The sequence below is a fragment of the Chiloscyllium punctatum genome, chromosome 36 (genome assembly GCF_047496795.1).
Source record: "Chiloscyllium punctatum isolate Juve2018m chromosome 36, sChiPun1.3, whole genome shotgun sequence".
Classification (NCBI taxonomy): domain Eukaryota; kingdom Metazoa; phylum Chordata; class Chondrichthyes; order Orectolobiformes; family Hemiscylliidae; genus Chiloscyllium; species Chiloscyllium punctatum.
The window spans coordinates 36,760,363-36,788,161 of record NC_092774.1 but is presented as its reverse complement, the minus strand read 5'-3'; the positions used below and the strand labels follow the sequence as shown (position 1 = coordinate 36,788,161).

Below are 27,799 nucleotides of genomic sequence, written 5' to 3'. Positions count from 1 at the left end.
CTACAAGGGAGTTAACAAATAACATACATTAACTATCGCTGGGCAGGAGGAGGCAAAACAATGAGCTGTTCCTTTGGACAGATGAGATAATGGTGTTTAATAACTGTGTGACAGAAGGACAATTAATTCTGCCTGTAGAAGGAATGCCTTGGCGTAAAGGGGTTAATTGCAGGACAGGCTGTTTCAAACAGGTGGAAAACCGTCAAGGATAAGAAGGCAAGCTACAGACCTGAGGTCTCCAGAAGTGTGGGGAGGTGGTGTCAAAATCTAAAGCCTAGCACACTCACGCAGCACTACTCTGCTTCTGGGCTCTCAGCAGCTGGATTGCCCATCAGTTTAATGTAGGTCCTATATCTCTGACAACATCGGTACACAAGGCAGTGAATAGAGGTTTCAGCACACTGACCTTCATTGGTTAGGGAATTGAGTACAGATGTTGGCAAGTTATGTTGTCGTTATACAGGACGTTGATGAGGCTGCACCTGGAATATTGTGATCAGTTTTGGTCCCCTTGGTGTTCTGACTTCTGACTTCTTCAACTCTGGGTTTGTGTTGAACTTGATGGGATACTTTGTCCAACTCAGCATGTTTAAACAGTATCTCTCAGAGGGATTCATCTGAAACTTTTCAGGAGGTGAGCTCAACAAGATTGAACTATTCAAAGTTACTTGGACTCGATTTTAAACTTACATCAGGACCAGTAGTCAGAGACACGTACAGCATGGAAACAGACCCTTCGGTCCAACTTGTCCATGCTGACCTGATATCCTAAATTAATCTCGTCCCATTTGACAACACTTGACCCATATACTCTGGCAGCTCATTTCATATAAGTACCACCCTCTGCATAAAGAAGTTGTCCCTTTTTATACATTTCGCCTCTTACCCTAAACCTATGCCCTCTAGTTCTGGACTCCCCCAGCCCAGGGAAAAGACCTTGTCTATTACCCTGTACATGCCCCTCATGATTTTGTAACCTCAATTAGATCACTCCGCTGCCTCCAATGCTCCAGTGAAAACAGCCCCAGCCTATTCAGCCTCTCCCTGTAGCTCAAATCCTCCAACCCCCAACAACATTTCCGTAAATCGTTTCTCACAGAGAAGTCAACGTTTCAGTCCTGAAGAAGGGTTAATACCCAAAACGCTGACTACTCCACACCCTGGTGCTGCCTGGCTTGCTGGCTCCCAACCTCCTGCTTGCCTACCTCGGGTTGCAATATGTAGTGACTCAGTGGTTACACCTGCAGCCTCACAGCGCCAGGGAACCAGGTTTGATTCCAGCCTTGGGTGGTTGTCTGTGAGGAGTTTGCACATTCTCCCAGTGTCTGCGTGGGTTTTCTCTGGATGATCCTGTTTTCTTCCATAAACCAAAGATGTGCAGGTCATGTGGATGGGCCATGCTTAATTGCCCATAGAGTTAGGTACATTAGTCAGAGGGAAATGGGTCTGGATGGGTTACTCTTCGGAGGGTCGATGTGGACTTGTTGGGATGAATGGCCTGTTTCCACACTGTAGCTAATCTCATCTGCACTACTTTTGTCTCTAATTAATGGCAGAGTATACTCGTCCGGCCCATTGGTCTAACATCTGCTCTGATGGTCTTGCGGTCTTAGGTTTCTCTAGATCATTTCATTGGCAATGTGCAGTCCCTGGCTCAATGAGCAGCAGTGTCCCCTGAAAGCAAAGCTCATAGGATCGTAGAACTCCTACAATGTGGAAAAACAGGTCCTTCAGCCGAACATATCTGCACTGATCTTCCGAAGACTAACCAACTCAGATCCATTTTCCTACCCTTCATAAATTGCACACAGACCCCCAAGGGTGGAATTATTCCTTAGTTCCTGGTGCCATGAGGCAGCAGTGCTAACCCTGAGCAACCATGGGGTTGGTTTTGTGGGGTGTAGGGGGGGGCAATTGCATTCCAGCAGAAAACAATAACAGCCCAACTACTCTCCCACTGCACCCACTGTCAGAACTGGCAGCAGATTCAGTCCTGGGGGGTGACCGAAGGCAGCGTCACTGGTTGGATCTGATTGCTGGGAGAGCTGGTGCCCCCGCTGGTGCTTCCGCAAGTTGCAGGAAAACATGAACCTCTTCCCACACTCGGGCCAGCTGAAGGGTCTCTCCCCAGTGTGGACACACTGGTGCTTCAGCAGGGTGGAGGAATTGCTGAAGGCCTTCCCGCACTCAGGGCAGCAGAATGGCCTCCCCCTCCCCCACCCGTGTGGACCAGCTGGTGCTTCAGCAGTGTGGAGGAGCGGGTAAAGCACTTCCCACACTCGGGCAGGAGAACGTCTTCTCCCCGGTGTGAACGGACTGGTACCTCAGCATGGCTGAGGAATTGCTGAAGGCCTTCCAGCACTTCGGGCAACTGAACGACATCTCCCCCATGTGGACCCACTAATGGTAGATTCACTTAGATATAACTGCGTCACTTTACATATTAAGATATCCCTTTGAATGTGCCCACATCCCTTTGAAATGTAATCTCGTCCATTTAAACCTCTTTATTTGCAGAAATACCCATTAAAATGTCCACGTCCATTTAAAATGCAGATTGCCCCCTTTAGATATGACGCCGTTCCGTTATATGTCGGGATATCTGTTTAAATTGAGCCGTGAGCTTTCCCAATGTAGACAGGGCTCCTCGAAATGTCGCAGTGTCCCCCCTGCAGCTGCAGAGCGAGACAGGAGAGTTTGTTTTTGTGAATGAGCAGTTGTAGCGCGAGGTGGCTGTTACTTGGTGACGGTGAGGCTCCCCCGGCCCCGCCCATCCCCCTGAGCTGACGTCACGCGGGGGTGAAGGCGGTTGGGAGGAGAAGTCGCTCGAGCGGGGAAGGGGCGGCCGTTAGGAAAATGGCGCCGTGCGGCCCGGGGCAGACACCCGTCACTGGGCACCGCCGCTTTCCTGGTGCAGCTGCTGTGTCACGGCCACACCGCCCGGCTGTACAGCAGGCAGGAGCCGGTGACCATTCTGGAGGCGGATGGGGTTAAGGGCCTGTTTGGGAACCCGTCGGCCGCCTGGGTGGTGGAGTTCTACTGGTCGTGGGGCGGCCCCTGTGTCAACTCTGGGGCCACCTGGAAGGTACTGGGCCCGGGAGGTGAAAGGTGAGGCAGGTTGGGGGGGGACGGAGGGGAAGGAATGTGGGGCCTGTCCTGTCATAGTCACATTTTACACTCACTTTCCATCTGCTTTTACTGGGGCTTGTGCTGTTTACCCCCTTCACTGTTTGTTTAATCCTTGTGCTGTTTACCCCTCACTGTTTGTTTAATCCTTGTGCTGTTTACCCCTCACTGTTTGTTTAATCCTTGTGCTGTTTGCTCTTTGCTGTTACTTGTGCAATTGCTGAGGGTAGTGTGTAAATACTGTTGAAGGAGATTATGCACCAGCATGTCGATGCTCCTCAGTGATTGAAGGGGCAGGACCTGTTGAGAATGCTTAGTAAAGTATGTGGTGTACTAAGCCTTGTTAACATGGATATAGTTTGTTATTTGTCAAAATATACTTTTTATTATTTAGAGTCATAGAGATGTACAGCACGGAAACAGACCCATTCGGTCCAACCTGTCCATGCCAACCAGATACCCTACATTAATCTCGTCCAATTTGCCAGCACTTTGGTCATATCCCACTAATCCCTTCCTATTCATCTATCCATTCAGATGTGTTTTCAATGCTGTAATTATACTGACCTCCACTACTTCCTCTGGCAGTTCATTCCATACATGCACCACCCTCTGCAAGGAAAAGTTGCCCCTTAGGTACCTTTAATATCTTTCTGCTCTCACCCTAAACCTATGCCCTCTTGTTGTGAACCTCACCCCGACACTGAGGAAAGGACATTAAAAAAGTTGAGCAGCCAGACAAAATGCAAAAGCTATAAAATGTTGAGCCACATGGGGAAAAAGAACTGTGTCTCTACCCTTTATTTTTCCTATTGGCATTTGAACACTTAAAATCTGTCAATAACACCAGCATCACGACATAATGTCTGTTCCATGGTGTGAACAACAGCACGCCTGCTCGCTGGTGTCACCAACACATGGTCCATGCTCCTCGCTGTCGGCAGAAAAGGCGACGTCGCTTATCTCTGTTCCTAAAGGTCTTCCCTTTATTCTTAAAGTTGTGCCCTCTGGTCCTAGTCTCTCCTACCAATGGAAACATCTTCCCAATGTCATTGCACTGTGGGGATGAAGTCCTACCCTATCTGGTCATTTCTGCTGCTGGGTGAGACTAGGCCTCAAGGTTAGAGGGAGTAGCTTTCAGACAGAGATGAGGAGCAACTGCTTTTCCCAGAGGGTCGTGAATCTATGGAATAGTCTAGATTAGAGTGGTTCTGGAAAAGCACAGCAAGTCAGGCAGCATCCGAGGAGCAGGAAAATCGACGTTTCAGGGAAAAGCCCTTCATCAGGAAAGTGTGTGTGTGTGCATGTGAGTTTGTGAAAAAGACTGCGCGTTGGTGAGTGTATTTGCATGTGTGCATGCTTGATAAATTGTGATTGTGATGGAGTATGAACCTGTGAGAGGGTGAGAGTGTTGAGGGCGTGGTGTATGTGTATGTCTGAGAGACCACATGTATGACAGAGGTATGGATAGAAGTGAGGGGTTACATTTTGCTAAAATAAAGACGGGCAAGACTTGAACAGGTAATGGTAGGGCCCTGGGTCGTGTTGTAGAACAGAGACCCGGAGGTGTTCAGGTTCATTGATCTTGAAAGTTACATCACTGGTAGACAGGGGTGAAGAAGGTGTTTCGCACACTTGCCTTCATTGTTCACATGCTGAGTACAGGAGTTGGGACATCATGTTGGAGATGCACACAGAAAGTACTTTACTCAGACGGTGATAGATATCTGGAATGCATTGTCAGGAAAAGTAGAGGCAGGGATGGTAGATTCATTTAAAGTGCATCTGGGCGGAGGAGATGGTGGCGACCCAGCAAGTCTGAGTCTGTAGTGCTCTGTCCAAGACTCAGGCAAAGTGGGCTGCCTGCCTCCACCACACCTGCCAAATCATTTAAAATAGCTTTTATTTAAATACACTAGTTATTTTGCACCAAACTTGAGCAGTTTAGTGCCCTGTTAAAATGACTAAAGGAAAGAATGCCAGCAGCTCGCACCACATAGGAACCCTTCCCCAGCTGCAGTAGAGGTGTCCGCAGCTGCCCCACTATGGTGGCGAGCCTTGTTGCAGTGATTTCTAAGCTTGAAGAGAAGATCGACACCTTCATAGAAGAGCAGGTGGGAGTCGCTCTCGGTTGCGCTGCAGAAGCACGACCAAGATATTGAAAGAATCGAACATCGAGTCGGAGGGGCGGAGCTAATGGCCGCGACCTCCCAGGCTGCTGCAGAATCAGCCGTGGGTCGGGTCTGGACTCTCGAACAGTGAGTCTGGGCCTTGGAAGATCACATCAAATACCTCAAATCGAGGTGGTCGAGAAAATATTCGTTTGCTGGGCCTTCCCAAATGGGAAGAGGAAGGCCAGCTTACAACGTTTCTGGAGCAGTGGTTTCCGCAGTTATTAAATCTGGAGGGTGGATCAGGCCATGTCAGGGTAGAATGGGCCCACCGGCTTGGACCAGCGCCCCCACCCGGTCCTGTTCCGGCTGCAGTGCTTTTAGGAGAAGCAGATGCTCCTGGAAGCTTCCAGAAATCTTGGGAAAGATCCCCAAGCCATGATTTACAAAGGATCCAAGATTATGCTGTTTCAAGACTTTTCCCTGGCTCTGGTCCAAAAGAGGAGGGCGTTTAAGGGATTTAAACATTCAGTACTCCCTGTGCTACCCAGCGACGCTTCGTTTTAGCCATGAAGGGTCCATGTATAACTTCGGATCACCGGAGAAGGCCAAAGAATTTTTGGAGTCTCTTAGATAAATTGTAAGAGTTAACCCGTGTGGTGAATGATGTTGTTCTGCCCTCCCCCTTCTCTGGTTCACCCTTTTTTTTCTCTTTTATTACTTTATTGCTTAATATGATCTCCGGGAAGTAGGGAGGGGGGGCTTATTTGTTCTCCACTCTGCGATTTTCTCCTTTTTTTTGTAAATATATATAGGCCGGGTGGTCTAGTAGATTTAGGTGAGGAGGGGTCTCTGTTTTGTCTTATTTTTTCTCTTAAAACGGGGTTATTTCCCCCTGTTATTTTGTATTACCATAATTAATTATTATCTGCTGAGATTGTAATTTTATAGTTTTATATGTTTATATGTTGTATTAACATCACCAAATATATCTAGGTGTTGATGTGTGGGTGGGGAGGGGGAGGAGGGTAGGGGACTCATTGTTAACTTTAGCTTGGTCGTACACTTGAATTTTCTTCACTTTATTATGGGGTGCCTTGGTCGAGGGTGGGGCACTGGTCGGGAGAGGATATGATTGGTTTTCGGAAAGGAAGTGATTGCCCCGGAAACGGAAAAAATCTCGATTTAAATATGTTATGTTGTTTTATTTAGAAATAGTTTTTTTTATTTTATTGGTGAGTGTAATAAAGAATCTCAATTTTTGTGAATTTTCTATGGTCTAATCTTTTAGATTAGATTACATTACAGTGTGGAAACAGGCCCTTCGGCCCAACAAGTCCACACTGACCCACCGAAGCGCAACCCACCCATACCCCTACATTTACCCCTTGCCTAACACGGGCAATTTAGCATGGCCAATTCACCTGACCTGCACATCTTTGGACTGTGGGAGGAAACCGGAGCACCCGCAGGAAACCCACGCAGACACGGAGAACGTGCAAACTCCACACAGTCAGTCGCCTGAGGCGGGAATTGACCTGGGTCTCTAGCGCTGTGAGGCAACAGTGCTAACCACTGTGCCACCGTACTGCCCAGGTGCATTTTGGATGGTGTTTCTCCTCCCAGGGGGTCTTGGACTTGCCTGGATGATTATGGTGAGTCATTCGCTTAAATAGTGCACCTGGAATGCCAAGGGGAGTAATTCCCCAATCAAAAGGAAGAAAATATTATCAAACCTCAAAAAGGAAAGGGTTCATATACCTCTTCTACAGGAGACCCATTTATTGGATAAAGGAGATTTGAAATTACAACAGGGTGGATTTGATCAGGCCTTCTTTTCTTCCTTCAGCTCAAAATGTAGGGGAGTAGTCATTCTTATTTGGAAGAATCTCCCTTTCAAAATCCTAAGTCAGATAAAAGATGAATCTGGACGATATATACTAATTAAAGCCCTTATAAATGGAGAGGAATATGGGATTTTAAACCAGTATTGTCCCCCGGCGCATCCTTTCAAATTTATAACTGAAGCCTTCTCCAAACTGAGCTCGTCATACAATTATAGGGGGAGACTTTAATTGCATTATGGAGCCGGAAATAGACAGGATACCCAAGAATACTGCAGGTGTATCCCCCAGATTTAGACAATTGGCGAATTTGAATCAAGAATTAGAATTAATAGATGTGTGGAGGTTCCTCCACCCGCAAGGCAGAGATTTCTCTTTTTACTCTAATCCACATAAATGTCACACGAGAATTGACATGCTTTTTATCCTCTCGACTTTTTAAAATTCCATATCGTCCTGTAAAATAGGTGATATGATCATTTCTGATCACGCTGCTGTGTACATGGAAATCAAGGCTAGGAACAATGAGGCATCCCCCTGACATTGGCGTATGGATTCCTTCTTAATGAAGGATAGTAAATTTGCAAAATATTTTTCTCAAGAATTTAAAGCTTTCTTGGAAATTAATTCAGGTACAGCTAGTAACCCGTCAATGATGTGGGAGACTAATGAAGCTTATGCGAGAGTTGTGATCATTTCATACTCGGTGACCCGGAAAAAATTAAAAGGAAAACAACAGCGTCTACTTGAGGCTCGCTTAAAAGCAGCTGAAACAGCATACGCTGACAGACCTTCTATTGCCAAATTACAAAGGATTATGACCCTTAGGACAGCTCTGAATACCGCCTTCACTCAAACGGCAAAGAGGGAAATATTATTTGCAAAACAAAGATTATATGAATTTAGCGATAAACCTGGTAGATGCTTAGCATTTCTTGTAAGGAAAACAAAAGGGCCCCTCAAACTATCACAGCTATCAGGGAAAGTGCTGGTATTCTGATTCACATCACAAAGGGATCAACACAATCTTCAGAAAGTTTTATTCTGATCACAGGATTGTGAAGATAGAGCCAGGAGGATGCAGTCCTTTTTTAAAAGCCTGGCCTTTCCGGACTTAATCCCGGAATAGGTATCGGTCCTGAATGCTCCCCTAACAACCCAGGAAATACTTGGTGCAATCAGGTAACTTCAGAGCGGTAAGGCACCTGGCCCAGAGGGCTTTCAGGTTGAATTTTACAAAGAGTTCACAGGAGTATTAGCTGGCCCACTTATGGACATATACAACTACACAAATAGTCAGGGCTGCCTCCTGCCTTTACTGAAAGAGGTGAATATCTCCCTTATTCTCAAAAAAGGAAAGGATCCAGATGATTGTGCACGATACAGACCAATATCCTTGCTAACTGTAGATTTTTAAATTCTCTCTAAAACATTGGCATTGAGGCTGGAGAGGGTACTGCCATATATCATAAGAGGACCAGACTGGATTTATTAAGGGCCATGGATCATCTAATAATATTAGAAGGGTCTTGAATGTGAATAAAGTCTGTCATCAGGAAAGAATACCGGGAATAGTAGTCTCATTGGACGCAGAGAAGGCATTCGACAGGGTTGAATGGTCATACCTGTTCTCTACATAGGAAAGGTTTAGCGTTGGAAACGTATTTGCCAAATGGCTCTCAACACTGTATAATGATCCCAAAGTAGTTGTGATCACCAATGGATTAGGTTTGGATAGCTTCAGTGTGGATAGGGGCTGCCGTCAGGGATGTCCTCTCTCACCATTGCTAATCACGCTAACAATTGAGCCACTGGCGGGAAGCGATATGGGCTTACTCTAATATAACGGCCCCGAGGGTTGGTGCAGGTAAACATAAAATTACCCAATACACAGATTATGATCTCCTTTTTCTTAATAATCCTCTGATGTCCATGCCTCTCTTCATCCAAGTTATTAATACATTTAGTTCATTTTCAGGCTACAAAATTAAGTTTTCAAAATCGGAGGCCATGCCGATGGGTGGCCTCACTAATATGTCCCACTTATTGGACGGATCCCACTTCCCCTTTCGGTGGTCTCTGGGGGGTTTCTAACACTTAGGCATTTTTATCACCCCAGTGTTTGGCCAACTGTATAAAGCCAATTTGTACGTCTATTGGAAAGGGTAAGGCAGGACCTTCAACGCTGGGGAGGCCTTCCAATTTCCTGGCTAGGTAGAATAGCCCTAATTAAAATGAATGTCTTGCTCCCTCTTATACCCTATGAGAATGCTTCCGGTGATGCTGCTGAGTATGGCACTGCGCAAACTGTATCATTGGCTGGGTTTTTTCAACTGGAATCCTAGACGGCCCCTCATTAAGTTAAGGAAGCTACAGCTTCCACAGGCAAGGGGAGAGGGCTGGATTTTCCAGACTTTAGGAAGTCTCAGTTAAGTTCCTTGTTCAGCTACATAGCCAATTGGGTCTTGTCTGATCTGCAATCAATCTAGATGGACGTCGAGGCTTCTCAAGTACAGTGCCCTCTTATTAACCTCTTATTTTTAGGTAAGATGAAAATCATCACGAACCACTGTAGAAACCCTACAGTACGAAACACAATTAAAGCTTGGAATATAATGTGGCAAAACGAGGGTAATTCACATAAAACATCCCCCTATACTCCTATAGTGGGGGCATGGGGTTTTCAACCAGAGCTTACAGATGCCATATTCAAATCCTGGAGATCCAGGGGTATCTCCTGTTTCGGGGATCTGTTTGAGGAGGGGTCCTGATGTCTTTTGAATAGCTGCAGCAGAAATTTGGATTACCTAATGGAGACCTCTTTCGATACTTCCAAATTTGAGACGTCATACAGAAGAAGGCTATGCTATTAGATAGTCTCTATAAATCAGATAGAGAACGTAGAGTGTTGTGGCCAATGGGTGTACCCTTGGTCAGCACTCTTTATCATTTATTACATGATGAAATGTCGGAATATATGGACCGTCTGCTTAGAACATGGGATCAGAATTTGGGGCTGGAAATTTCTACAGAACAGTGGAATGACATCTGGGAAAATGCCAAAAAAAATCTCCATTTGTAACAGAACCCAGGCCATTCAGGTAAAGATACTTCATAGGGCCCATATAGTACCAGAACGATTGGCAAACTTTAGGGCAGGAGAATCTGCAATGTGTCCCAAATGTAAAACAGAGGTGGGCATTCTTACACACCGCTTGTGGACGTGCCATAAGATCCTCAAATACTGGACCAAAGTAGTAAACGCCCTGACAGACATCTTGGCAACGTAAATTACAGTAGATCCAGTATCTCCTCTTCTGGGCTTCTCGAGCTTACCTTCTGTGGATGTGCACGGGAGCAAATTATTTTCCATTTTATCCTTCTGTGCAAGGAAAAATATCTTAGTAAACTGGGTGGCTGAGGGCCTTCCAGGACTTCCAAATTGGCATAGATTAATCATGGAATATATTCCCCTTGACTTCCTTACAAATATGGTGCAACAAAAAACTGAATTATTCTATAACATATAGCAGCCCTTTTTGAATTTCATAGATACAGATATTTTGGCCATTCTATCAAGGACTTTCATCTAGTTGAGGTAACGGTTCAGGCTGGTCCGGGGCCCCTTGGGAGAGGAATCCCGCATGAATACGGGTTTTATTATGACTTGATGTTCACTCATTCCAAGCATGTACTTCACGACTTAATTACTATATTATCCTTTTTTTCTCTTGAATAATGTAATTTATTTGATCATACACTCTGGTTAGTTATGGGTTAGATTAGTAGTTAGTTGAGTTTTGTCTTTTTCTTTGTCAGGTTTTGGCTATTATTTAAGATTTAATTGTATATTAATGTTTGTACTTGTGTTTTTTTTATTTGTAAACTTGTAAAAACATGTTAAATTTTCAATAAAAATATCTTTTTAAAAAAAAAGTGCATCTGGACAGATGCATGAGTAGGTGGAGAGCAGAGGGATATAGATTCAGGAATTGCGCGATAGGTTTAGACAGGGGATTTGGATCGGCTTAGGCTTGAAGGGCTGAAGGGCCTGTTCCTGAGTTGTAAATTTTCTTTGTTCTATGTTGAGGCTGTACAGGATGTTGGTGAATCTTTTTTTTGGAGTACTGGGTACAGTTCTGGTTGCCCTGTAATAGGAGGAATACTATTAGAGATGGTTCGGTAATGATTTACTTGGACATTGCCAGGACTGGAGGGTTTGAGTTATAGGGAGTGGCTGGGACTTTATCACTGGAGTGGAGGAGGTTGAGGAATGACCTTATTGAGATTTGAAAAATCATGAGGGGTGAGGGTAAGGAGAATAGCGAGGAGCATGTGCGGTTATGTAGAGTCGGGGTGGGGAGGTGAAACAAAATTGTGGCTCTACCTTTTTTTCCTCCTATTGGCATTTGGCCAGTTGAATCTGTCAGTTACACCAGCATATCTACAAAGCCTACTGCACGTGCCCCTCAGTGTCAGCAAGCGCTACGCATGTTCGCCGGTGTCTGCAAAAAAACCTGCACATCCTTCTATGTCTGTAAAAATGGTGCATGAATTTCATTTGCCAGCCCAATGAGGAGCACTGGAACACCAGAAGGAGGAGCCTGGTCCTCCTACCATTCAGAACAGCCCTATTGTCTGAATTTGAGACGTCGATTTTCCTGCTCCTCGGATGCTGCCTGACCTGCTGTGCTTTTCTAATCTTGACCCATGAACCTCTGAAGCTGCTGCTGCTCCTCTTTCTCTGAATGAAGACTGAGATTCATCCAAGACTCTAATTTCCTTCCTCTGTCCAACAGCACACTCTTCTCTCACTCCCTTTTCTATTTCTTTTATTTTCATGCTGGGATCCAATTGTTGACTTGCAGCAACTGAAAAAGGGAGTGAATCCAGAAAGAGGACAGACTCTGGAAAAGCTGGTCCCGGTCTGTGCCTCAAACATATGGCAAATGCAGTACCACAGGGTGAAGTTATAGTCTTTACTGTGGGGAGAAAATAGCAGAAATTCGGTGTATTGTTTAAATGGTGGTATATTGGGAAGTGGAGAAAGTGAGGAGTGCAAATGCTGGAGATCAGAGTTGCAATGTGTGGCACCAGAAAAGCTCAGCAGGTCAGGCAGCAGCCAAGCAGCAGGACAGTTGACGTTTCGAGGACGAGCCCTTCATTAGGAATGATGTGTGGACGTACAAAGGGGCCTCAGTGTCCTCCTCCGCCAGTCAGACAGGTGCAGCAAGCAATCAGCAAGGCAAGTGTTATATTAGCAAGAGGAATTGAGTTTAGAAGTGGGGATGTCTCCCTGCAGTTAGGGGGGATCATTGAATATATTCAAGGCTGAGTTCACATGATTTTTGAACAACAAAGAAGTGAATGGTTATTGGGGAAGGCAAGAAAATAGTTTTAAGTACAGAACAGTAACAGACTGACTAAACTCATCCCACCTGCCTGTGTTTGGCCCATATCCATCTGAACCTTTCTTATTCATGTACTTATCAAAATGTATTTTAAACGTTGTAACTGTACCTGCATCCTCCACTTCCCCTAGACATTCATTCCACACACAAACCACTCTCTTTTTATTTTAAGAATAAAAGTGCTCCTCATGTCTTTAGAATCATTCTACTCTCACTTTAAACGTTTGCACCCTCATCTTGAAATGACACCTGCCGTTTACCTCACCTATACTCCTCATGATTTTTTAAACCTCTCGAAGGACACCTCTCAACCTCCAATGCTCCAGTGAGAAAAGTCCCAGCCTCTGCACCTAGATGTAGGGAGATCCGTATCCATTTGTGATCTGTTCAATGCTGGTGCAGGCTTGAAAGACCAAATGGCCTACTCCTGCTCCCAATTCTCATGCTTTGTCCTGGACAGCAAGAGACCACAGACATAAGAGCAGAAAGTGGGCTATTCAGCCCATCAGGTCTGCTCTTACCATTCAATCGTAGTTGATCAATTTCTGAGTACCATTCTGCTGCTTTCTCCCTGTCCCCCTCGATACTCAAGAACCTAGCTATCTCAGTCTAAATATCCTCAGTGACCTGGCCTCCGCAGTCTTCTGTGCCAATGAATTCCATAGATTCACCACTCTCTGGCTGAATAGGCTTCTCCTTATCTCCATTCTAAAAAGTCTTCCCTTTACTCTAAAGCTGTGCCCTCGGGTCTTAGTTTCTCCTACTAATGGAAACATCTACCCAACATCCACTCTGTCCAGGCTGTTCAGTGTTCTGTATGTTTCAGTTAGATCTCCCCTGAGTATGGGCCTGTTAATCAGCATGAACCAGACCCTTCAGGATGAGGTACAGCAGGGATTAGGTTCAGCAAATTGAAAATGGAGGGAGAGTGTGTGGGATGGAGATCTTCAGCCTCTAAGGAATAAGAGAGGAAAGAAAGTTCACTATAACTTAGAATTGATTGGATGGGCTGATGGGCCAAGGAGGGGCAGAAAGAGTTGAACTTGGAGAAATGTGAGGTGTTGCATTTTGGTCAAGCAATGCAGGCAGGACTTACACAGGACTTACACTGCAGAAGAAAGAGACCTTGGAGTGCAGGTTCATAGTTCCTTGTAAGTGGAGTCGCAGGTAGACAGGATAGTGAAGATGATGTTTGGTATGCTTTTGTCTATTGGTCAGAGCATTGAGTGAAAGAGTTGGGAGGTCATATTGTGGCTGAACAGGACATTGGTTAGGCCACTTTTGGAATATTGTGTGTAATTCTGGTCTCCATCCTATGGAAGGATGTTGTGAAACTTGAAAGGGTTTGGAAAAGGTTTATAAGGCTGGTGTCAGAGTTGGAGGGTTTGAGCGAGAGGGAAAGGCTGAATAGGCTGGGCCTGTTTTCCCTGTAGTGTCGGGGCTGAGGGGTGGCATTATAGAAGTTTATAAGGGGCATGGATAGGTTGAATAGCCAAGGTCTTTTCCTCCAGGTAGGGGAGTCCAAAACTAGAAGGCAGAGGTTTGAGCTGAGAGGGCAAAGATTTAAAAGGGACCTGAGGGACCACATTTTCTCAGAGGGTGCTGCATGTATGGAACAAGCTGACAGGAAGTGGTGGAGGCTGATACAATGACAACATTTAAGAGGCATCTGGATGGGTACATGAATAGGAAGGGTTTTGAGGAATATGGGCCACATGCTGGCAAATGGAATAGATTGATTTTGGATATATGGTTGGCATCGACGAGGTGGGTGGAAGGATCTGTTTGTGTGGTGTGTGACTCTTACTGTATTCGGTGAATGCAGAAGTGTGGTTGTGAAGACTGGACTTTCAGAGCAGCTTTCAAAGATATTTTGCCCTTACTGGGACCGGAACAAGTTACAATGAAATCTTTTGTTTGTGAGACAGCAAGCAACTAAGTGAGTACATCTGGGATTTTGGGGGAAAGTGGGAATTCGTTTCACTTTAAGGATGAAGCCCTACCTTCTCCAGTCATTTCTGCTGGTGGCTGAGACTAGGCCTTGAGCTTTGGGGGAGTAGGTTTAGGACAGAGATGAGGAGGAGGAAGTGAGGGCTGCTGCTTTTCCCAGAGAGTAGTTTATCTGCGGAATTCTCTGCCCAAGGAAGCAGGCTCCAAAATGCACCGGTTCTAACTCTTCGACTTGATGTACCCGTGACTGTAAACTTTGAAGTGCTTTGGTTAACTGATGTAAATATTTCCCACTCGTCCAACAATACAGTGACAGCTGTTTCAGTCATTGGGATGGTTTTGATTCATCTACTCTTATTAGACAATATTCATGACAATGTACACGAGGTAATTCTATATAAGCAAGTTGTAGACAATTTAAAAAGGCTGACCAGGCAAGGAGGTGTTTAACAAACCCAGGGCATCCCTCTTAGAGTATGCATCTTGTTTGTTTATAAATTAAACACACTTCAGATCTTTTCCTAGCTGCTTTCCAAAAATCTGGGTGCCACCAGGTTTGTGAGTGTTAACAATAATGTACATAATCAACTGAAATAGGCAGCAGCAAAGAATGAACACAAACCAGTCCAGTAGGGGTCACCCACATTTTGGTTTGAGTATTGAGGGATTACCCTTTTTGAGGCCCCTGTGATATCTGTACCATACCCAGGCTAATGTGCATTGAAACCAGATTGAAGTGTTAACTTTTCTGCAAACTTCTACCTGTGTGTGTGTGTCTCTCTGTAACATTTTCCAACTTGATTCATATCTCAGTTTGTCAGCTTTTGTTTATTCCTTCCTTCCTTCCAAGGCTAGCGAAGCACACACTTTCCAGAACAGTCCAAATTAGGGAGTTGAGCCTCACAAATCCTGGCTATGACACATAGCTGCTTAACCAACTGTGCAAACTCTCAATATCTGTCAGCCGTTTCATTTGCAAATCGAACACTGTTTTCAAAGCAAGTTGTTTGTGTCTCTGCATGAGTCCACAACCCAGGGGAAATCCAACGGAGTCTTTAATAGTTGCCCAATGTGTCCTGTATGCTAAATTAATTCAAGTCTGGATGTCCTAAAGCGAGCAATTATACTTATTGCAGATTTCTACTACCCAATTAAGACTAATGTCGGGCACTCGAATGGATTGGTGGCATTTTATATAATTATTCCCGACAGTGTGGGAACGGGCCCTTCAGCCCAAAAAGTCCACACCAACGCTCCGAAGAGCAACCCACCCAGACCCATTCCCCTACATTCACCCCTGACTAATGCACCTACTACGGGGCAATTTAGCATGGCCAATTCACCTAACCTGCACATCTTTGAACTGTCGGAGGAAACCCGTTCAGACACGGGGAGAATGTGCAAACACCACACAGACAATTGCTCGAAGCGGGAATTGAACGCAAATCACTCAGTTACATTTTCCAAAGAAGCCTGTTGTTCTACAACCTAGAGTTGTGTGATTTTAAATCCAGGTTAAAGTGGATTGGCTATGCTAAATTACCCATAGTGCCCAGGGATGTGCAGGTTAGGGTGGAACGGTCATGCTAAATTACCCATAGTGCCCAAGGATGTGCAGGTTAGGGTGGATTGGTCATGCTAAATTACCCATAGTGCCCAAGGATGTGCAGGTTAGGGTGGATTGGTCATGCTAAATTACCCATAGTGCCCAAGGATGTGCAGGTTAGGGTGGATTGGTCATGCTAAATTACCCATAGTGCCCAAGGATGTGCAGGTTAGGGTGGATTGGTCATGCTAAATTACCCATAGTGCCCAATGATGTGCAGGTTAGGGTGGATTGGCCATGCTAAATTCGGCATCAGGTGTATTACTCAGGGTTAAATGTATAGCAATGGGTGTGGGTGGGTGACCCGTGAGAGGGTCGGTGAGTCCGAGTGGCCTGCTTCCACACTGGAGATTCTCTGAAGAGAGGGGGCTTTGGAAAGTGTGTTCTCCGCCCCTTCAGCCGCAGCGCATGCGCAGCGCGTGGGCTTGCTGTCGGTCTTCCCCTCCCCCCTTGCCGTCACTTTTCCTTGCCCCGCCCCTGGTTCCTTTATTGACGTCACAACGCGGAAGTCGACCTGTCAAAGTGAATCTCCCTCCATCTGGACAACTCTTCATCCTGGGAGGGAGGCAGAGATGGAAGGAGGCGAAATTGTTCACTTGTAGCAACTGGAGTGAATCCAGGGAGGGAGCAGACTCCGCAAACTCCGGTATGTGTCTTAATTATCCGGGTGAGGAGGAACTGAAGAATCGATGTTGGGAAGGCGAGGGGTAGATAGTTTTCTGTTTTGATCTTTAAAATGAACCCGATTCCCACCACTAACTGCAACAGGTGTAAGTACAGCACATGCAATTTTCCTCATTGCAGCTTCAAGCCGGTTTTGCGTCCTGTTCTTCCTACGCCTTTGCTCCAGCACAGTCAGCTTCCTTCCCTCATTCCCATCTCCCCGCCCTGATGTTCCAAGCTGACCCTCAAAAGATCTGTTTGTCTCTCCATTCTTTTTTGTGGGTTTTGAAAACTTTCCCAATCCTCTAATTATAAGAGTTGGGAAGTTATGTTGTAGCTGCACCAGACATTGGTTAGGCCACTTTTGGAATGTTGTGTGCAGTTCTGGTCTCTCTGCTGGAGGAAGGATGTTGTGAAACGTGAAAGGGTTCAGAAAAGATTGACAAGGATGTTGTCAGGGTTTGAGCTGAATAGGCTGGGGCTGTTTTCTCTCGAGCGCCAGAGGCTGAGGGGTGACCCTACAAACTTTTATAAAATCAGGAGGGGCATGATAAGGTAAATAGACAAGGTCTTTTCCCTGGATGGGTCATAGTTTTAGTGTGAGGGTGCGTGCAAAGAATGAGCTGCCAGAGAAAGTGGTGATGGCTGGTACAATTACAACATTTAAAAGGCATCAGGATGACATTGACTGCATTGGCGCCACCTCGTGCTCCCACGAGTAAGTTGAGCAATTCATCAACTTCACGAACACATTCCACCCTGACCTTAAATTTACCTGGATCAACTCTGACACCTTCCTCCCCTTCCTGGACCTCTCCATCTCCATTAATGACGACTGACTTGACACCAACATTTTTTTACAAACCCACCGACTCCCACAGCTACCTGGATTACACCTCTTCCCACTCTACCTCCTGCAAAAATGCCATCCCGTATTCCCAATTCCTCTGCCGTATCTGCTCCCAGAAGGACTATTTCCACCACAGAACACACCAGATGGCCTCGTTCTTAGAGACCACAATTTCCCTTCCCACATGGTTAAAGATGCCCTCCAACGCATCTCTCCACATCCCGCACATCTGCCCTCAGACCCCACACCTCTAACCGTAATAAGGACAGAACGCCCCTGGTGCTCACCTTCCACCCTACCAACCTTCGCATAAACCAAATCATCTGCCGACATTTCCGCCAAAAAGACCCCACCACCAGGGATATATTTTCCTCCCCATCCCTTTTCCACCTTCCGCAAAGACCGTTCCCTCCGTGACTACCTGGTCAGGTCCACACCTCCCTACAACCCACCCTCCCATCCTGGCACCTTCCCCTGCCACTGCAGGAATTGAAAAACCTGCACCCTCACCTTCATCCAAGGCCCTAAAGGAGCCTTTCACATCCATCAAAGTTTTACCTGCATATCCACCAATATCATTTATTGTATCCGTTGGTCCCGATGCAGTCTCCTCTACATTGGGGAGACTGGATGCCTCCTAGCAGAGTGCTTTTGGGGACATCTCTGGGACACCTGCACCCATCAACTACACCGCCCTGTGGCCCAATATTTCAACTCCCCCCTCCCACCCCCGACACCTCCCACCCCTGGATGCTTGGAGGAAGAACGGCTCATCTTCTGCCTCAGAACACTTCAACCCCAGGGCATCAATGTGGACTTCAACAGTCTCCTCATTTCCCTTTCCTCCACCTCACCCCAGTTCCAAACACTCTGCTGCCATTTTCACTATTTTCACTTTGCTGTACCTCATCCTGAATGGTCTGGTTCATGCTGATTAACAGGCTCACACTCAAGTGACATCCAATTGGACACACTGGACATTGGAAAGATGTTTCCATTGGTAGGAGGGAATAGGACCTGAGGACACAGCCTAAGGGTAAATGGAAAGCCTTTTAGAACAGAGATAAGGAGAAAGTACTTCAGCCAGAGAGCGGTGAATCTATGGAATTTAATGCCGCAGAAGGCTGCAGAGGCCAGGTCACTGAGGATATTTAAGACTGAGACAGATAGGTCCTTGAGTATCAAGGGGATCGAGGGCTACGGGAAGAAAGTGGGAGAATGGGGTTGAGAAACTTATCAGACACTATTGAATGGTATGAATAGACCTGATGGGCTGAATGGCATAATTTCTGCTCCTCTGTCTTCAGTCACTTGCTGTCCTGGACACAGAGTGAGAAAATTGGGAGCAGGGGTAGGCTATTTGGTCTTTTGAGCCTGCACCAGCATTGAACACATCATAACAGGATATGAATCTGCCTACATTTAGGTGGAGAGACTGGGACTTTTTCACTTGACCATGGGAGGTTGAGAGGGTGACCTTATTGAGGTTGATAAAGGATATGGATGACGTTAATGGTGGGTGTCATTTCCCTCGGTGGCGGTTTCAAGATTAGGGTGCGAACTTTGAAGGTGAGAGGAGAAAGATTCAAAAGAGACATGAGGGACTCTATTTTTCTTTTACACAGAGTGGTTTGCGTGTGGAATGAATGTCTAGAGGAAGTCGTGGATGCAGGTACAGTTACAGGACAGGCTATAAGGGGTGAATAGATTATTTCGGGTGTTGTGAAATTGGTTCCGACTACGTAGTAATAGAGTCACGGAGTTGCAGAGCACAGAACCAAACCCTTCAGTCCAGGCTGTTCAGATATCCGAACTTAATCTAATGACCCATTCGCCAGTATTTGATCCACATCCTTCAAAATCCTCCTTAATCATGTCCCCATCCAGATGCCTTTTAAATGTTGTAATTGTACCAGCCTCCACCACTTCCTCCAGCAGCCCATTCCATATACACACCACCCTCTGTGTGAATGGGTTGTCTCTTCAGTCTGAAATATATCTTTTCCCTATCACCCAAAACCGATGCCCTCTAGGTTGGACCTAGATGTCGGTAGATTCATATCCAGTTATAATTCGTTGAATGCTGGTGCAGGCTTGAACAAACAGATGGCCTACTCCTGCTTCCAATTCTTGCCCCCTCTGTCCAGGACGGCAGGAGAACATAATTCATCGGAGCAGAAATTGGCCATTCAAGGTCAGCTCTGCCATTCGATCATGGCTGATAGGTTTCTCAACCACATTCTCCCACTTTGTCTCCACAACCCTCCATCATCTTGATGCTCAAGAATGTCTCTATCTCAGTCTTAAATATCCTCAGTGACCTGGCCTCCACAGCCTTCTGTGGCAGTGAATTCCATAGATTCACCGCTTTCTGGCTGAAGAAGTTTCTCCTTACCTCAATTCTAAAAGGTCTTCCCTTTACTCTGAGGCTGTGCACACTAGTCCTAGTCTCTCCAGTCAATGGAGACACCTTCCCAACTTCCACTCTTTCCAGGCCATTCAGTATTCATTACGTTTCAGTTAGGACACTCCTGCTTGTGGGCCTATTAACCAGCGTCAACTGCATCCTTCAGGATGAGTTACAGCAGGGATTAGGTTCAGCAAACTGAGAATGGAGGGAGAGTGTGTGGGATAGAGATTTTCAACTTCTAAGGAATAAGCAAGGAAAGAGAGTTCACTATAAATTAGAACTGATCAGGTGGGCTGATTGGCCAAAGTGTGGTAGATGGAGTTTAAATCCGAGAAGTGTGTGGTTTGCATTTTGGTTAAGCAATCCAGGCAGGACTGACATGGTAAAGGGGGATATTGCAGAACAAAGAGACCTTAGAGTGCAGGTTCATAGTTCCTTGAAAGCGGAGTCACCGGTAGACAGGATAGTGAAGAAGGCATTTGGTATGCTTTCCTTTATTGGTCAGTGCATTGAATATAGGAGTTGGGAGGTCATGTTGTGGCTGTGTAGGACATTGGTTAGTCTACGTTTGGAAAACTGTATTCATTTCTGGTCTCCCTTTTTATAGGAAAGACATTGTGAAACTTTGAAAGGGGTCGGAAAAGATTTACAAGTCTGCTGTTTGAGTGACAGGGAAAGGCTCAAATGGCTGGGGATATTTTCCCGAGAGCATTGGAGGCTGAGGGGTGACCTTATAGACGTTCATAAGGGGCATGGATAGGGTGAATATCCAAGGTCTTTTCCCCAAGGTAGGAGAGTCCAAAACTAGAAGGCATACGTTTGAGATGAGTCGGAATTTTTAAAGGCATCTGAATGGGTACATGAATAGGAAGGGTTTAGAGAGATGTGGGCCACATGCAGGCAAATTGGACTAGATTAATTTAGGATATCTGTTTGGCCAGACGAGTTGGACCAAAGGGTCTGTTTCCGTGCTGTATGACTCTAATCTCCTTCGGTGAAAGCAGAAGTGTGATTATGAAGGCTGGAGTTTCAGAGCAGCTTTCAAAGATGTTTTGCCCTTAATGGGAGCAGAAGAAGTAACAATGAAATCCTGCATTTGTGAGACAGCAACTGAGTGAGTGAGTACATCCGGGATTTTGGTGGAAAGTGGGAATTCATTGCACTGTGGAGATGAAGCTCTACCTATTGAGTCATTTCTGCTGGTGAATGAAACCAGGCCTCAAGATTAGGAGGAGTAGATTCAGGACAGAGATGAAGAAGAACTGTTTTTCCTGGAGAATAGTGAATCTGTGGAGTTCTCTGCCCAAGGAATCAGTAGAGGCAGCTTCATTAAGTATATTCAAGACACAGTTGGAGGTGGTTTTTGCATGGTAGGGGAATTAAGGGTAGTTGGGACAATGCAGGGAGGAGGAGCTGAGACAATGGATAGATCAGCCATGATCTTAATGAATGGTGGAGCAGGCTAGATGGGCCAAATGGCCTACTCCTGCTTCTATTACTATGAAACTACAAACCTGCATCTCCCATGGCTAACCCACCTAACTTCGACTTTCTGGGCAATTTAGCATGAACAATCCAAACCAAGGCCAGTGAGCAACGTAGTGATGTGGGAAATGAACTTCAGAGAATGATAGAAAGGGACAAGGAGAGTAAATATGCCAGCAATCAAAAATTGAAACCAGAAATGGTATCTGAATGTGTGCTGCATTGTGACAAAAGTAAATGAGTTGACTGCACACATTGAAGAGAATAATTATGATCTGAGACTCCTTACAGAGACATGGCTTCAGGATGACAAGGATTGGATCCTGAATATCGAGGGTTTGGTCAAATGGGAAGTGAGGTAAAGGTATAAGGTTGGTGCTGCTAATCAAAGCACTGATCACAGGGTAGTCTGGTGTCAGCTCGGATTTCAGGTCCTGATTTCTCTGTCCTCTGTTGATCTCCCTGTTCCTACAGAGTAACATGTCGGTCTGTTGTCAGCTCTGCTGGATTTCTGCTGAAGCTTTGCCCCCCCCCCCAACTTTTTTTTTGTCACATTCTGGAACAATAAAGCATTCAGCCAATCAAGCCCCAACCCACATATCCCAGCCTGTCAACCATCCAGACACACAGTGTAATCATAGCAGGGAATCACACAAGAAAAATGAATCCAAATTTGAAACAAATAGGTGCTCTTGTTTAATGTTTGTTCATTCGGAAGTAAACCAGAAATGGGGGTCTCCTAGGATTCTGAGACTGTCATACTTGAGGAATTCTCTCTCTCTTTCATCTATCTATGAGAACCCAGCTATGATTTACAACAATATTTACACCAACAGAAATAGACAAAGATGTACAGGATGGAAATAGACATTTTCTCTCTCATGCGCGCACACACACAAGTCCACGGGAGTGAATGTATATTTGCAGAGCTGAGCTGAAATGTCACTTTTTGTTATCAAAATTTAAGTTATATGGAGAAGGTGCCTTCCAGGGATTTCTGGGATTTGCATATTAATGAAACCTGCAACCCATTTGTAAAGATGAAAGGCTTAACAATCCAGGTTTGTTCAATGTATCATTTCAGTGGCAGGACACTGTCATCTTTTTCTATAAATTCTATGTATTATGATCTTATTCTCCACAATCACCTGATGAAGGAACAGCGCTCCAAAAGCTAGTGCTTCTAAATAAACCTGTTGGACTATAATTTGGTGTTATGATTTTTAACTTTGTCCAGGTTAGGGGGGATTGCCTATGCTCAATTATCCATAGTGCCCAGGGATTAGATTACTTACAGTGTGGAAACAGGCCCTTCAGCCCAACAAGTCCACACCGCCCCGCCGAAGCGTAACCCACCCATACCCCTACATCTATATCTACCCCTTACCTAACACTACGGGCAATTTAGCATGGCCAATTCACCTGACTTGCACATCTTTGGACTGTGGGAGGAAACCGGAGCACCCGGAGGAAACCCACGCAGAAACGGGGAGAACGTGCAAACTCCACACAGTCAGTCGCCTGAGGCGGGATATGAACCCGGGTCTCCGGCGCTGTGAGGCAGCAGTGCTAACCACTTTGCCACCGTGCCGCCCACATGTGCAGGTTAGGTGTGATAGTCAGTGAGTAGAGCAAGAGGTGTAGGGGAATGGGTGTGGGTGGGTTACCCTTCGAGGGTTGGTTTGGACTCGTTGGGCTGAGTGGCCTGCTTCCACGCTGTGGGGATTCTGTGAAGGAAAGGGATTCCTGCAACTGTGCACCTCACCTCGCCCCGCCCCTTTTGTTTCGCCCCTTCTCCCTCCCCCTCCCCCACCCTCGACGCATTGATGGCGTCACAACGCGGAAGTGGTCCTGTCAGTTTGAGTGAAACTCCCTCTCTTTGGGCAACTCTTTGTCCTGGGAGGGGAGGGGGGAAATCTATTCACTTGTGGCAGTTGGAGTGAATCCAGGGAGGGAGCAGGCTTGGCAACCTCAGGTATGTGTCTTAATTACCCGGGTGAGGAGGGACGGAAGGATAGCGTGGGGCTGTTTTCCCCATCACACCAGAGCCTGAGAGGTGACATTATAGACTTTTATAAAATCATGAGGAGCATGGATAGGGTAAATAGACAAGATCTTTCCCTTGGGATGGGGAGTCCCGAACTGTAAGGTCATAGGTTCAGGGTGACGGCAGTGGGGAGATGTAAAAGAGACCTCAGGGGCAACTTTTTCATGAAGAGGGTGATGCGTATATGGAATGAGCTGCCAGAGGAAGTGGTGGGGGCTGGTACAATTCCTACAGTTAAAAGGCATCTGGATGGGCGGATGAATACAAAGGGTTCAGCTGGAGAGGGGCCAAGTGGTGGCAAATCATAGAGATGTACAGCACGGAAACAGACCCTTTGATCTAACTCGTCCTTGCCGACCAGATAGCCAACCCAATTTAGTCCCAGCACCCAGCCCATATAGGGGCTAAGTGATAACAAATGTGACTAGATTAATTTAGGAAATCTGGTCAGCTCGGACAGGTTGGGCCCAAGGGTCTGTGTCTGTGCTGTGTGACTCTAATCGTCTTCAGTGAAAGCAGAAGTGTGGCTGTGATAACTGGACTTTCAGAGGATGTTTTGCCCTGACTGGGAGCAGAAGAGTTTGAAGTGTATCGGTATTAATGCCTTGACGTTTCATTTTGCTTCCAACTTTCTTGGGTCGTTAACCATTTTGTGTCTGGTTCTTCCTCAAGAAGCTGCATTGCAGGTTCACCCTAAATTGACACTTTTTTTTGCTTCCCAAAAGCAGACCTGCTCACTCTTAGCAATATCCCAGTGTTGTGAAAGATATTAACTTTCAGGTGGAATTATCCAAAATTCAGAGCGATGTCAGTCTTGATGTTTTTTGCTCATCTGCCCCTGTAAGATCCTGAATCAGCACCTTCAGGAGAATTATTTAGATTGGAGTGAGAACAGAGGGGGAGAGAGAGTGGGATGGTGCTTTCAATTTTGTGGAGAAACAAGAATATTCCACAGAAGGTAGAATTGCTTGTTCTGAATTCTACCCTGCACTGACAGTGATGACTTTTGCAATCTCTTTTTAAACAGTGTATTTGAAGATTTGAAGATAGAAGTTTCAAAATCAACGCATGAAGTTCTTATGCCCGAAACGTTGACTCTCCTGCTATTCGGATGCTGCCTGACCTGTTGGCCATTTCCAGTACCACACATTTCAACACTGATCCTCCAGCGTCTGCAGTCCTCACATTGACGTCAATGACTCAATCCATCGGGACCAGAAAGAATTTTCAACTATGAGTCTGTGAGAAGGAGCAAAGCGTTTTGGTTCCTGTTTGAGTACGTTTTCAGCATCAGTGGGACTGGATGAGAGACCCTACCATTGTAGCGCATTGAGTGTGGGGCATGTAGCAGCAGGAATTGACAGCAGGGAGGGGCTGGAAACGTATTTGTGTGCAGCTGAAGCTTCGGCCATGGAGAAACCCGAGGAATCCCGCCCCGTGGAGAAACGGTGCAAGTGCAGTGATGGCGGGAATGGCTTCCATTTCCCGTCTGCCCTGCAGATTCATCAGCACATCCACACAGGGGACAGGCCATTCTCCTGCCCTGAGTGCGGGAAGGGCTTTGCCCAGACCTCCGCCCTGCTGAGGCACCAGCGGACCCACACCGGGGAGAGGCCATTCCCCTGCCCAGAGTGCGGGAAGGCCTTCAGTAATTGTTCCGACCTGCTGAGGCACCAGCGGTCCCACTCGGGGGAAAGGCCCTTCAGCTGCCCCAACTGCGGAAAGAGATTTACCCAGGCCTCCCACCTGCTGAGGCACCTGCGGGCCCACGCAGGGGAGAGGCCGTTCTCCTGCCCTGAGTGTGGGAAGAGATTTACCCAGGCCTCCAACCTGCTGACCCACCGGCGGTCCCACACAGGGGAGAGACCCTTCAGCTGCCCTGAGTGTGGGAAGGCCTTCAGTAATTCCCCCAACCTGCTGAGGCACCAGCAGGTCCACACGGGGGAGAGGCCCTTCAGCTGCCCAGATTGTGGGAAGGCTTTCAGCGATTCCTCTTCCCTACTGACCCACCAGCGGACCCACAGTGGGGAGAGGCCCTTCAGCTGCCCCGAGTGCGGGAAGGCCTTCAACAATTCCTCTTCTCTGCTGACCCACCAGCGGATCCACACTGGGGAGAGGCCCTTCAGCTGCCCCGAATGTGGGAAGGCCTTTAGCAATTCCCCCAACCTGCTGAGGCACCGGCGGGTCCACACAGGGGAGAGGCCTTTCAGCTGTCCCGAGTGCAGGAAGGCCTTCAGCAATTCCTCAAACCTACTGAAGCACCAGCGGATTCACACGGGGGAGAGGCCCTTCAGCTGCCCCGAGTGCAGGAAGGCCTTCAGTAATTCCTCCGCCCTGCTGACCCACTGGCGGGTCCACACGGGGGAGAGGCCGTTCAGCTGCCCCGAATGCGGGAAGGACTTCACCCGCTCCTCCCACCTCCAGAGGCACCAGCGCATTCACCTACCATCGCAGGGTGTTTGAAGGAGCAACGGCTGAGTGTCATTATCGACTGGACTATTGACCCAGTTCCAGGTGCTCCCGGGTTTGAATCCCACTGCAGCAGATGGCGCTATACAGGGTACAGGTTGAAATTGCTGAGTGAGGCAACACTTCCTCCGGGTTAAGGCTGTACCAAGGACCCAATTAGAAAGGGACATCTCAGTGCTGATCAATAGTAAAGAAAGTGGTGGGGCGAAATGTGTGCGCTTTGATTTTGAGCTGTTCAACAAGCAACTTTATCTCTGCCTTTTTGCTGAGGAGATCTGAAGTTGTAACAAAGTTGGGTCGCAATAAAGGTTACCTGAACTTACTGCCGCGCTCAGACTCTCATTGAAAGCTTTGAGCGCCAAGGGGTTTTTGTTTTAAAGCTGCTCATTTCTTTCAGTCTCCTGCACTAAGCTTCCAATGTCGCATATCAGATGGAGTCGTGAATGAGCAGCCAGTATCGTGAGAAATTGTCAATTTTTCAGGAGTGCAGAGAGTGTCATTTCATCGGCGTTGTAAGATTTCTTGGCAGCATCAGGAGGTGTGGGCTGTGTTCACAAGAAATTATGTGGAGGAGCCAATGTTGGACTGGGCTGGATAAAGTTAAAAATCACACAACACCAGTTTTTAGTCCAACAGGTTTATTTGGAAAGCACTAGCTTTCGGAGCACTGCTCCTTCAGCAGGTAACTGTGGAGCAGAATCATAAGACACAGATTTTATAGCAAAAGATCACAGTGTCATGCAACTGATAGGATATATTGAACAAACCAAGATTGCTGTTAAGTCTTTCACCTTTTAGACTGAGTTGCAGGTTTCAGTTCATTAATCTGTAAATCCCAGAACTACTATTAATTCACGTTCTCGAGATGACTTAAGGTTTTTTATTTTAAAAAGTGACATCTCAGCCCAGACAATGCATTAAAAGTGTGAGGTTCAAGTCTGACAGTATCCCAATCTTGAATCAGACTGGTTCTAGTTCCAAAGTAGGAATTTATAAAATATTACATGGATTGACTGCCTGCAGGTTGTGCACTTTTTGAGCAAAGTAGAATGTATCTGCAAACATAATTCTGCCAATATAAGTTTGCCCAAAAAGTGATGTGTGAATGCATGCATGTAAGTGTGTGTGTGCATGCTTGGTAAAGTGAGAGTGTGATGGAGTATAAGCCTGTGAGAGTGTTGGGGATGTGTATATGTGGGTGTCTGAGAGAAAGCGTGTGTATGAGTGAGCTATTAAAAGTGAGGGCTTGCATTGTGCTAAAACAAGGAAGGGCAGGACGTGTACGGTTAATGGTAGGGCCCTGTGTCGTGCTGTAAAAGAGAGACATGATGGGGTTCAGGTACATAGTTCTTTGAAAGTTGCATCGCTGCTAGACAGGGTGGTCAAGAAGGCATTTAGCATACTTGTCTTCATTGTTCACACCATTGAGTAGAGGGATTGGGACATCCGGCGGGTCGGTGTGGACTTGTTGGGCCGAAGGGCCTGTTTCCACACTGTAAGTAATCTAATAAAATCTAATCATGTTGAGGTTGTACAGGATGTTGGTGAGGCCACTTGTAGAGTACCGAGTATGGTTCTGGTGATCCTGTAAGAGGAAGAATTCTATTAGAGAGGGTTTGGTAAAGATTTACCAGGATGTTGCCAGGACTGGAGGGTTTGAGTTATAAGAAGATTTTGGGACTTCATTCACTGGAGCACAGGAGGTTGAGGGGTGACGTTATTGAGATTGATAAAATCATGAGGCGTGGAGGTAAGGTGAACACCAAAGGGCTCTTCCTTAGCGTAGGGGAGCTCAAGACTAGGGAGCATATTTCTTTAAAGTGAGAG

General features: G+C 46.3%; 1 protein-coding gene across 5 annotated transcripts in view; it reads left to right on the top strand.

The window, feature by feature from the left end:
* Nucleotides 1–2,730: 2,730 nt before the first annotated feature.
* LOC140460392 (uncharacterized) overlaps nucleotides 2,731–27,799 on the top strand; it is a 78,096-nt gene continuing 53,027 nt past the window's right edge. The window contains exons 1-2 of one of the 5 annotated variants that reach the window (XM_072554916.1): nucleotides 2,731–3,085; nucleotides 24,531–26,294. In XM_072554916.1, coding sequence (XP_072411017.1) covers nucleotides 24,914–25,966 — 1,053 coding nt within the window. In that variant the 5' untranslated portion in view covers nucleotides 2,731–3,085; nucleotides 24,531–24,913 and the 3' untranslated portion in view covers nucleotides 25,967–26,294. Of the gene's footprint in view, nucleotides 3,109–5,538; nucleotides 5,878–10,924; nucleotides 16,695–16,797; nucleotides 16,819–24,530; nucleotides 26,295–27,799 lie in introns of those variants that run through there. The other 4 variants (XM_072554915.1, XM_072554917.1, XM_072554919.1 and 1 more) reach the window with 4 other exon arrangements.